The sequence below is a fragment of the Lepidochelys olivacea genome (assembly GCF_965140295.1).
Source record: "Lepidochelys olivacea isolate rLepOli2 genome assembly, chromosome: 22".
Taxonomy (NCBI): Eukaryota; Metazoa; Chordata; order Testudines; family Cheloniidae; genus Lepidochelys; species Lepidochelys olivacea.
Window position 1 is genome coordinate 12777001 of NC_140432.1, and position 12110 is coordinate 12789110.

Here is a 12110-nt window from a genome sequence, read left to right on the forward strand (position 1 = left end):
AGCTACAAACTCTCTCTGCAGCCAGTGTGCCTACATTATTCTGGACAGCGTTTTTGCTGGGAGAGGGTGAGGCTGGTGTGTAGCAGTGAGATCTCCCATCCAGGCATCCAGCACCCCTACACCAGTGCCTCCAGTGATTCCTGCTGAGATTAGAGTGGCTGCCCACAGCCCAGATCTTGGAAACCTATTCCTGAAACTGAAGATTTATGACCTTTTTTCAAAAATAAAAAATCTGTCACATCCTCAGCCCTGCCTGTAAGGAAGGCAAATGGAGTCTGGCTTGGCTGTGAAATGTGTCTGACTTCTGCAGTGCAGGACTGGAGCCTCCTCCTGTCCCCCACCCCCACCCCAGGTGTCTTCAGATCTCTTCCAGGTAAGGTATAGTACGATAAAGCTGCCTGGCTGGGAGCCAGCATAATACCTTGGCAACCCACACAGGCAGGTGCCTGCTAGTAGATTCCAGCCACCTGGACCGGGCCCCTTTAATTGATAGAAGCAGTATTTGTTCAGCTGTCGCCTCAGGAAGAGGCTTTTGAGCCCTGCAGGTTCCTAAGCACAAACAAATGTTTACAGGGCACTTCTGCATGGCGTATCTACAGGTGGCGTCATCAGTGAGAGAAATAGGGCACGCTGGCACCTGGCAGCCAGGACAGACGTGCTCAGTTTGGCTTTTACAAGGTGGTTGCCTGGTCAGATGTGCAGGAATTTCAGGGTCCTTCCCCTGAGGATTGTTTTTCAGGTACCTACCCCTCTTAGATGTTGTTTCCCTCACTCCTTCTGTGCCTCGGTTCTGACTTTTCTTGGCCTGCACAGGCAAACTGGAACATGGTGTCTGGTTACCGTTGCAGCTCTGTCTTGGGAGAACGTAGCCACTTACCAGCACCCCTGGAGGAGCTTTTAGCAAAGGACAGGGCAGGAGGAGTCTAGGGAACACAACTTGTTTAAGAGCAATCACCTAACTCAGAGCATTCGCAGCGGGCCAGGCTCAGGGATTGCTTTCCTGTGTCAGTATAAGATAGTGGGAAAGTTGTCACTGGTCTTTTGCTTTTTTTTTAGATTACTGGTAGAAATGTTTATAACGGTGCTTCATGGAGGTAAGTGACTTGCCAGCCTTGCATTTCTGTTGCCCCCTACATGTCCATAAGGAACTTAGTCACTCAGAACAAAAGAGGCAATAAAGCTAGCATTCCTGTCCCCACTTGGTATCCTGTTTTTGGCAGGAAAAAAAAACAAAATATTGCATAGAAAATTATTTTCTTTTTCAAAATTTCTTACAAAAAATACTTGGCATTTTTTGTCCAGCTCTAATGTTAGGAGAAGGTAAGTGAAAAGTTTCCAGGGTGAAATTTTCAAAAATATTTAAGTGACTTGGGAGCCTAAATTGCATTTTCAAAAATGATTTAGGCCCAGATTTTTCAAAGGTATTTAGGCATTACTAGGCTCAGCATTGCAATCCTTAACTGATTCAGGCACATAAATCTCATTTTCAAAAAGGTTTTATGCCATTAAGAGCCAAAATCCCCTTGACAGTTGATGAGATTTAGGATCCTAAGTGTTTAATTACATTTTAAAATTACATTTAGACTCCTTAATCAGTAAGGCATTGCAAAGCTGAGTTCAGCAGTGCCTAAATACCTTTAAAAATCTGGCCCTAAGGGCCTGAAGGAGCCTAAGGCTTGGTCCTAAAATGTAGGTCACCCTAGCAGTGTGTGCTAGGTGGACCTACATTTTATTCACACCCCATGCTCTGCTGTTAGGTCGATTTAACCCCCACTGTAGATGCAGCTAGGTCAACACAAGAATTCTTCTGTCAACCTAGCTATCGCCTCTTGATGGGGTGGATTTACTACAGCAATGGAAAAAACTCGCCCCCCCCCCCTTCTGTTGCTGTAACAAGGGTCTACACTACAAGAGTTACAGCAACGCAGCTGAAGCTGTGCTGCTGTAGTGCGGGCATATCCTTAGCCTCACCAAGAGTCAGAGGGACTTAGGCCCAATCTAAATACCTTTGAGGTTCTGGGCCTCAGTCCCCTAAGCACCTAAATCACTTTGAAAATAGAGCTTAGGCTCTTAAATTACGTAGGCATGTTTGAAGATTTATCCCAGACCTCAGTCTTCCAGCAACTGGAGATGGAGGTAAGCTGCAAACCCTGGAGCCACAACCAGTTCCAAACTTCTGTCAATGCTGGGTGTTGGGACCCTGGATTTCACGATCACAATAAACTCAAACGAGGGCGTGCATTAATGGTCTGCTGCCTGGTGCATCCCTGGGGTGTGCCCTGCAAAGCAAAAGGAAGAGGAGTGTGTGCCTTTGCAGTCTGAGAAAAGTTCTGATACCCTGCTAGCCACACACCCTCCCTTGGCTCATGGCCTTTGGAGTACGGCTTTGGAGTGGGCTTTTATGCAACGTATCTTTTCATTTTCCATAGTAGCTCCTAGAAAACGGTAAAAGCAAATAAAAAAGAAACAGAAAAATACCATTTCCCTGCTATTTTGAATGTATTTGTTGTTTGCAATTGTTTTCTAGCTCTTTTGTCTATGCTGATTCCTGCTGGGAGCTATGTTGAGACTGGAATAGCTGTGATCTCCTAACAGCCACCACTCAACCATATCCCACAGTGATTCCTGCTTAGAAAAGCAAGGGAGGAGGAGCTGTGAGTTCTTCTTCGAGTGCTTGCTCATGTCCATTCCATATTAGGTGTGTGTGTTCGACACATGCACCGGTGCCGGAAGTTTTTCCCTTAGCAGTATCCATAGGGGACCGGCTCGGGCACCCTCTGGAGTGGCGCCCGCATGGCGTGGTATAAGAGGGGGCCACCCGCTCCCCCCACCCTCAGTTGCTTCTTGCTGCCAGTGACGGTGCTGGAACTGCTGCTGCTTCAGCTAGCTTTCGCTTAGTTCAATGTATCTCTCGAATGTTTCTTTGTAAACTAGTTGTGTATAGTTTAGTATTTACCCTTAGTGTTAGTTCTAGTTAGTTGGTCCCGGACAGGACACAGCCTAGGGACAGGGTATGCCCTGGTCCCCAGGCTTTAAAGTATGCAATCGTTGTAAGCGGCCCGTGCCAATCAGTGACCCGCACATTAGCTGTTTAAGGTGTCTAGGAGAAGGACACATAAGCGACAAGTGTCACATCTGTAAGTCTTTCAAACCCAGAATGAAAAAGGAGAGAGGCTTCCATCTCAGGGCACTCCTGATGGAGCCAGCATTGACCCCAGCACCGGAGCAGAGGTCCGACCTGGCCCCGAGCAGCACAGCATCGGTACAGACCGCCCCACTGGTGCCATCTACAAGCCAACACTGATTCCCCTCCCTGGCTCTGGCCCCGGCCAAGAAGTCCAAGAGGTCTGTGACGGGAAGAGCTCCCACATCCCGTAAGGGAAAGGAGAGGGCCAGAGGAGAGCCAAGACCCGTGCTGGGCGGCTCAACACCTCCGTCAGGGAGTCGGGCCCCAGCTCACGTCAAGCGGTCGAGCCCCTCCTGTACTATGCCTGCCATACTGGACAATGAAGACTGCCTCCCTCAACTTGAAGTCCCGTTGATGCCTAAGGCCCTGCAGGCAGCTCAGGAGATCCTGACGCTACCGGTGCTGCCCACACTGGCTCGGCGGTACCCAAACCCAGGGGTAAACCTGCGTTGGGGCCATTCCGAGTGTCCCTACTTCAGCAGCACTGCTCCCCGTCGCAGGAGACATCCCACTAGCACTCGCCCACACAGCACCATCATGCCTCAGACTTTGGGAGGCACGCTCAGAGAAGCCCTCGTCGGTCTCCTGACCCTGGGCACCAACAGCGGGATTCGAGGCGCGGCTCACCGGTAACCTGCAGAGGCTCGCGTCCCCGGCATGAGCATCGAGACCGACCCATTGTGTCTCCAACATCTCTGTGCCGGTCCTGCAACCGATCAGCAGAACGGGGTCACCAGTCACCCACCCACCGGCACCCATCGCCAAGACGCAAATCCTCTCGATTGGGGAGATTCTACCGACGACCAGCCCACTCTGACTCCTGGTCCTGCTCTAGATCCTGGAACAGGTCAAGCAGCATAAGGCATAGATCGCCAGTCTACTGATGCAGATATGCCAAATGCCAAAGATCACCAGGGTCCTGCGGGAGGAACTTGTCCCGATCTGATAGGTCAGCATTGAGGCACAGTGGCCTACAGATACTGCTAAGGGAAAAACTGCCAGCACCGGTGCATGTGGCAAGCACACATCCCTAATATGGAATGGACATGAGCAATACATCTTGAAGAACACCGGTTACGGAAAAGGTAACTGTATTTTCCCCCCTCATCCAGAATTCAACCGTCCCCTAAAGTGACTCCTGTTTGGTGAGGCTGAGCCAGAATAGCTTAGGGAGAAAGCTTTTGGTTTTGTGCAGAGCTCCCAGCCAGGCTGCCAAGAGGTAGGGAAAGGGAGACAGTTGTACTGAGGCCCCAAGCTCAATATCTGTAACTGGGGTGAAATGGGGGCAAAATGGTAGGGGTGGGGCCTCAGTGAACATCATGTTCCAGAGCCCCATATTTTTCTCAATGGGCCTGCTCCCAGTGGCCAAAACTAGTCGAAGTTTTGCCTCATGAATTATGTCTCTCAACAGAAAATGAAAAGACCCTTTTTAACATTCACTGCAAAGTCCAGCTTCTCCTGGAGAGCATCAAACACTGCTGTGGCTGTGAGAATGAAGGTATGGTGGGTTACTGTGCCTTTCCAGGGGCACCATCTTGTTACAGCTGTGCTTCACCATGCAGTTTGACACTAGACCAGGTTTCTGCTGACTTTCACTTTCAGGATGGGGGCGTCGTCAAGCCTTATAGGGTTGAAGTCTGAAAGAATGTTCACGCTAACTCCCTGCAGATTGTAACTATGAAGTCCCATGTGGCTCTACTGATAATCCAGTTCAGATCAGGCCACAGAGGCCAACCTCTGGTGCTCTTGCATATAATCCCATGTATAGTTGCATACAAAGGCTCCAAGCTACCAAGGTCTCAGTGTGACATAACAGGAAGCCAATGTCTCTAAGGAGGCCCCATGAGCTTGTTAAATCCCATGAAATAAGCTAATAAGATGTATATTTTAGTCACCTGTTATGGATTCTAGCTGATCCTGTGCAGAGTTCATGCTCAGAACAAGAAACATTTTCATTTTAGAGATGGGCTTGAATCATACTCCTCCTGCTCCCAGACTTCATTTGCTCGCTGGCTTTCAGCCCTTCTCTGTGCCATGCATTGCAGGTGAAATTGAGCTGGCAGACGTGAGTGGCCAGGCGAAGAATTTGCTTCAGAACCAACATTGCTATGCCTCAGAGCTTCTGAGCGAGAGAGAGATCTGTGTACTCCTCAGTGTCACAAGTAGGTACAGTATTGTCAGTCCCGCGAGAAGAAAATGCCTCTGCATTTTGGCCACTAACGTTTTGATGAATATGGGGGGGTTTATAAAGGAGCCCAGCACTTGGAGGGCATGGTGACAGCTATCCCTAGCATTCCAGATGGAAGTGGTGAGATCTCCTACATCCTCTGATACTTTGCCACTCAAGATGTGGTACAGGGCATGGTGACCATTCTCTTTTGGGATAGGCACCATCACACCTCTAGCCTACCACAAGGGTCCTGGAGTTGCAGACCACTTCCCAGACTTATTCACAGGTGCCATCTATGCTTCGAGCATGTTCATGAGTGTTTCCCAGCATTGTGAGAGAGGTTTCCATTTAAGAGCAAAGTGACTTCTCTTGATCAGTCCCTTCTGTAACCTCTTCCAGAAAAAAAACAAGAGACTTTACAGTTTCAGGTTATATGGCAACTTTCATCTGCAGATCTTACAGCCCTTTGCAAAGCAGGTATTATCAGATGGGGAAACAGAGGCAAGGAGATGTTATGGATGAAATGTTCAATAAGGATTAATTTGGGGGTTTCCCAACCCAAGCCACAGATTTCTTAATAGGCAGCAGGTTTAAAACAAACAAAAGGGAGTATTTCTTCACACAATACACAGTCAACCTGTGGAACTCCTTGCCGGAGGATGTTGTGAAGGCCAAGACTACAACAGGGTTCAAAACAGAGCTAGATAAGTTCATGGAGAATAGGGCCATCCATGGCTATTAGCCAGGATGGGCAGGGATGGTGTCCCTAGCCTCTGTTTGCCAGATGCTGGGAATGGGTGTCAAGGGATGGGTCACTTGATGATTACCTGTTCTGTTCATTCCCTCTGGGGCACCTGGTATTGGCCACTGTTGGAGGACAGGATACTGGGCTAGATGGACCTTTGTCCTGACCCTGTATGGCCGTTCTTACAGTTTTATGTTCTCAGAAATGCTGAGCACCTACAACTGCAGTCAAAGTCAATGGGAGCTGCAGGTGCTCATCACTTTCTGAATATCAAGTCCAGTGTGTCTAAAGTTGGGCACCCCCAATCAGAGGCCACTTCTGAAAAATTTGGCCTGAATGACTAGGCCAAAGCTATAGAGTGAGTCACTGTCAGATTAAGATTTCCTGGTGCCTCGTCCCAATTCTGGCCACTAGACAGTGCATCCTCAGGATAAATGTTTCTCTCTTTATGAAATTCCTTTGTCCCTTGCAGGTGGTGAAGGTTCTTCAGAGGTAGTATTTACACCACTGCTGAAAGATGAAGGAGTTATTAACCCTAAATTCCTTGGTAAGTAGTGCTACTGAGTTAGATGGTCTGATGAGACTGATACACAAAGCTTGTTAGGACGTTGGGTTTATTTCCAAGATAAAAGAAGATACCATCTCAGCAGTATTCCTCAGGAAGGGATCAAAGCCCAAGCCAAGAGAGAAAGATTTAAATTTGCAGTCAGAAATATTTCTGTGCAGTTTCTTGGAGCCAAATTGGCATTGTCAGAGGGCAGCAGGCCTACCTTAGAGGGGATGAGACAGCTCAGATTCACCTGGGAGTAGTTAATTCACTGAGTAACTGGGAGGTAGTCAATTAGGCAGGGAAGCACCTGGGCATGATACAAGGTTAAGGATCTCAATTAGAGAGGGAACTTCTGAGCAGAAAGGCTGCTGTTGCTGAGGGGTTGCAGAGAGGGACTCCTTCCAACAGACTGGTGAGAAATTGCTAGACAAAACCAACACTCCAAAGATGGAGAAACAGGTTAGGAGGCTGGGGAAGAAAGACTAGAGAGGGAGGAAATAGCTAGGAGGACAACAAGGGATGGAGAAGGACTTGTTCTAGCCCTTTCAAACAAGGGCCCTGAGCTGGAACCCAGGGAGTGGGTGGGCCTGGGTTCCCATACCTACCTCAGCCAGGGAGTTTTAGAGAAGAGGCTCCTAAACCCTGGAGACCTAGGGCAGATTTGCCCCTGCTAGAGCCATGCTCAGTTGCAAGGGGGTGCTTAGGAAGCAATGGTGCACTTTCTACAGGCATTTATATCAAAAGTGTCTCTGAATTTCCTTCCATTTGGGGTGGTGTATTGGAGTCCTAGACAGGAGCAGACTTGTCTCCTACTTGCTTAATGAAAGTTTGCGTGCTGCAGACAACACATTCCGCCCCTGGGAAAGAGTGTGCTCCTTTGTTTCAATTTACAGTTAAACTAGCCCAGCATTTCCTGGGAGCGATACATGTTTTGGCTAACACATCGCAAACCATAGGGAGGGTTGCAAAGAGCAGGAAGAACTTGTTTGAAGACCAGCCTTGCTGATTGCCCGTATGGCTTTGCAGTGGCCAAAACCAGTTACCTAGTAGTGCTGTGGCCCTGTGGAGCTCTTGACACAATGGCTGGATCAGATCGAGACAGGTAGCCAACATAATAGTCCATCAGAATGTCAATCAGTGTCTGAGATGATTTATTTATTCTGTATATACTCACCTTCAGAGCCTGAGTAGTTGATTACATTTTGTAATTATATGGAATACTTTATCTGAAGATCTCTAGGCACTTGGCAAATGTTAAGTAATTGAGCCACAACTCTCCTCCCAGTACTTCTGATCAGTATTTTTGTTGTCATTTTACAGTAGTGAAATTGAAGCACAGAGCAGATGAATGACTTGCACAAAGTCACCCAGTGAGTCAGTGGCAGAGTTGGAAATAGAATCCAGGAGTTCTCATTGTACTGCCACCTTCTGTAATCACTCGACTACGCTCCCAGAGCTGGGAATAGAATCCAAGAGACCTGACTCCCAGTCTCTTGTGAGAATAACTATACTAGACTCCTCCTTAATCTATTATTATTATTATTTATTGGCCTTTTTATTTGTGCTTTACATGATATTAATTGTAGAATTAGTGCTACGGTTGGTTTGGGTGAAATCAGATAGTGAGTGCCATGGAGGTACAAGTGTTGAAGTTTCTGACCTTACCAAATTAGAGTGCTTTTCTCCTCTCTCTGAAGCTAAACTTTGGAAATGGGAAGATTCCAAAGTCTCTTCTACCAGAGTGAAATCCAAAAAGGCTGGCAGAAAACCAACACGGCTCTTGGAGGTTCCGTCTCCAGAAGGTGAGTCTCTGAAACCTAATGAGGAGACCATAGGGTTTAATCCTGTTATGTTCCCTTTGGATTTCCAGCACCCACCCATGAGCATTGTGTGTTTCTGCTGCAGGTAAACGGAGTCCATCGCCTCAGGGCCACAGGACTAAAACTATGGTTTCCTCTCCGAAACAATCCAGGAGACCCTGATAGTGGCAAATCCCAAGGGATGGTTGGTGCTGAGCTGTTGGAGGACCTCTCCTTTCCGGCTGCTATTTGAAAATGTTGTTTCATGTTTGCTGGCTTGTTCCTTGGTGAAGCTCCTGTTGGATGGGTTGGGTCCAGGAGTCTGGAACACTAGGAACGTTACATGCATGTATTTCCTTTCATTCTGAATGATCCCAAATTTGCTGTGGAAAAACACTTCCATTCTCTGCTGGCCAATTTGAAAGGAAGTGAGATAACTGCTTCTTTCAGGATGGCTCACAGAAAAATGCAAAGTTGCATCTCAAGAGGGAGTACCATGAACTACTGATCTAAGCATGGGCATAGAAGGGGAGACCTCCTGAGCTGTAATCCCTTTATTGAGCCCCACTACACTGGACCACTGATTTATTGTTATTTCAGCAGCAAAGGTGCATGACAGACCCATTTAAAATCGCAGCTCCATACCCCAAGGAATGTACAGTCCAGCTAAAACTCTTTTTAGCTGGTGACTAATCTCACTGAACTAGTACTTCAGTGGGATTACTCACATGCTTGGATTTAGGCACATGCTTAAGGACCTTGCTGAACAGAGGTTGTAATCATCACTTTCTGTGAAACATACTATAGCGCTAGAGTGGAAATTGGCTGACCTTCCTTTTTGTAAGGCCTGGGTCATGTATCTTTTGTCCTTGGCTCTTCCTGTGGATGATTCAGATGGAACAGCTCAGAACATTAGCCTTGCCTGGTGGCTTTCTTTGCACTGCTACAAAAGTGAAAACTATAGGAGGATTATAGCTAGCTGATCAAGTGAGCTTATGCAGGCAAAATATTCACTGAAGCCTGAGTAAGGACCACAGGTTCAGGCTCTATAAGATTACTAGATTATTGGATGTAAACTACAATATACAACCTGCGCTGATGTCATGGTTAATGTGTAACCTGCTTTATGGGTACCAGTTGGAGGTTCTTTTGCTGCTTGGCTATTTTCTCTGTGATTCAGAATTTTACTTTGCTCCTTCTGATTCATGTAACCTTTGCTTTATGTTATGTACTTCATCCCTTGGTGTGTCAGTGAACCATTAGGACTGTTTGTGTTGAATAGCTTTTATACATGGTTTCCCTTACAGAGAGAGGAAACATTAAAATCATCAGTTTCTTTGGAGTTACTCTGCGTTTATACCAGATTTCAGAGTAACAGCCGTATTAGTCTGTATTCTCAAAAAGAAAAGGAGTACTTGTGGCACCTTAGAGACTAAGCAATTTATTATCTGGCCCATGACCCTCAGACTTGTGAATGTCACTCCATGGTAGAGCCTGCAGCCCAACAGGACCCAGCCATGAGTGTCGTGTTTAGGGTGGGTCTGGTCAGAAAACTATGCAATTCTCTGACCTTGGGTCACGTCGGCTCTACTCCTCTTGCCCGTGAGGCTGGTGGCTGTGTCTGCATGCCCCATTCCTGCTGGATGCTGCCATTCTGCTGTAGAGTGAACGTGCTAAGGAGTTGCAGTTCCTCTCATCCCCCAGCACGGGAGCAGGACAGGCAGCCACCAGCTCATGTGTCTGTGGCCGCACCAATCCCTGGGCAGCAGTGGTGCTGACTCTGGTTCAGGGGAAAGGTCAGGGTTGGGTGGGAAAAGTACTTAACCGGCTCGGATGGGTGTGGGCCCATTTCAGGTCTGGGTCAGGCTAACAACTTAAGCCCAAGCAGACCTCTACTCCGTGGTACTAGGATCAGATTCAGTTCTCATTTGCACCGGTATTGAATCCAGAATGGGCCAGTCCAGATGGTCATAGTGGATTTCATTCTAGGATCTCAAATACATTGCTAAGGTGGCATGTTATCCCCATTTTGCCGATGGAGAGACTTAGGTTGCACAGACAGGTTAAGTGACTTACCCAAGGTTTTGCAGCAGCTCGGTTACAGAATAGAGGTAGCCCTCCCACTTCTGCACTCTGATCACCAGACCATGTTGCCTCTCATGTTTAAGCACCTCTGCAAAAGAAAAATGTTCCTGGGTTTAGTGTGAGTGAGGCAAGATGGACTGAGACTGTTGTCAAGGTGAAACCATCGTAGCAAAGAGACAAGCCCCTTGTGATCTAAGGTATAACAATGGAGTCCCTGAAAGGCAGGTGCTGTCAGATGACAGTCATGCCTCAGGATGAGAGTCAAGGAATGTGGTCTCCCCTACAGGCAAGGTCTGCACAACACAGACATGATCTTCAGAGGAGTGGAACTTCCAAAGAACACAAGTGAAGTCAATGGAAGCGGTGGATGCTTAGCACCTCTGAAAATCAGGCCTTCTGTATTTAGTGTGACTTCAGCACCTAGACACCAGACTTCCAACAGAGTTCAGCATCCAATAGCTAAGAGGTACTTAAATCTACGGTAATGGCAGATACAGGAGGCTGAGTGCTTCTGGAAACACTTGCCACATATTTAGATCCTTAAATGGGGGCTGAGTAATCTTGAAAATGTCTGGAATGATACCGTTTGTACTGTGTGGAGGGGTGTTTTGTTGACCAATTTCTGTGTATATACTGAGGGTGAAATCCTGTCCCCACTGACTTCAATGGGGCCTAGATTTCACCACAAATGCTGTTAATCTATACAATGAGTTGGTGGGGGAGGTGGTTATGTTGTTGCATGTGCTTATTTTGTACCTCAGTGCAACTAGGGTTAGTTTGGATCGTTTGGCAAACAGTGACCAGCTTGCATGTGCACTGAGTAACTGTATGCACCTAATATATGTCCTGTCTGTTCCATCCTCAGTCATGTAAATATAGATGCTAGTCCTATTAAGTATCTCAGTAGACTAGGCATTTCATAGCTAAAACATCATCATAAAACAATCAGGGTGAGGACCATACTTTTTATTAAGGAAATTAGGATGTCTGTAAGACAAATGACAGCATGTTAAAACAATTCTGGGGCCAGCTTCTCTCCCCACAGGTGGCTCAAGTTGGGCATCTAAAAGTAGTGAACATTTCTGACAATGTTGCCATTTGTGTCCTGGTGTCCCTCTCTGTAAAATAAGGATGATAGTTATTTGTGTCACAGAGGTTCAGAGAGGATGAATTAATTAACCATTCTAAAGCCCTTTGAAAATGAGAAGTGCTACAAAATGCTAATTACAGGTTTCAGAGTAACAGCCGTGTTAGTCTGTATTCGCAAAAAGAGAAGGAGTACTTGTGGCACCTTAGAGACTAACCAATTTATTTGAGCATAAGCTTTCGTGAGCTACAGCTCACTTCATCGGTACCACAAGTACTCCTTCTTTTTTTGAAAATGCTAATTGTTACCTGAAACTGCTGGCCTTATCTATGATATTTCCATTTCCCCCCACTCCTTTAAGTCTCTCCTTAAAATACCCTTCTTCCAGGTGGCCTAAAACCACTAGTCTCTCAGCTGTATGGAAACATTAACAAAAAGATGACATAATTAAAGCGATTTTAATAGGATAAACAAATAAGATGTGCTA

At 46.8% G+C, this 12110-nt stretch overlaps 1 protein-coding gene across 1 annotated transcript; it reads left to right on the forward strand.

Annotated features, from left to right (window-relative positions):
* Positions 1-1069: 1069 nt before the first annotated feature.
* On the forward strand, positions 1070-9757 carry LOC311511458 (uncharacterized protein CXorf65 homolog; the record flags this gene model as incomplete). The annotated part of the gene is made up of 6 exons (XM_084612088.1): positions 1070-1094; positions 4599-4685; positions 5233-5349; positions 6575-6649; positions 8350-8454; positions 8558-9757. The coding sequence occupies 6 exons, from the start codon at positions 1070-1072 to the stop codon at positions 8632-8634; spliced, it is 486 nt and encodes a 161-aa protein (XP_084468214.1). The 3' UTR covers positions 8635-9757.
* Positions 9758-12110: the final 2353 nt, after the last annotated feature.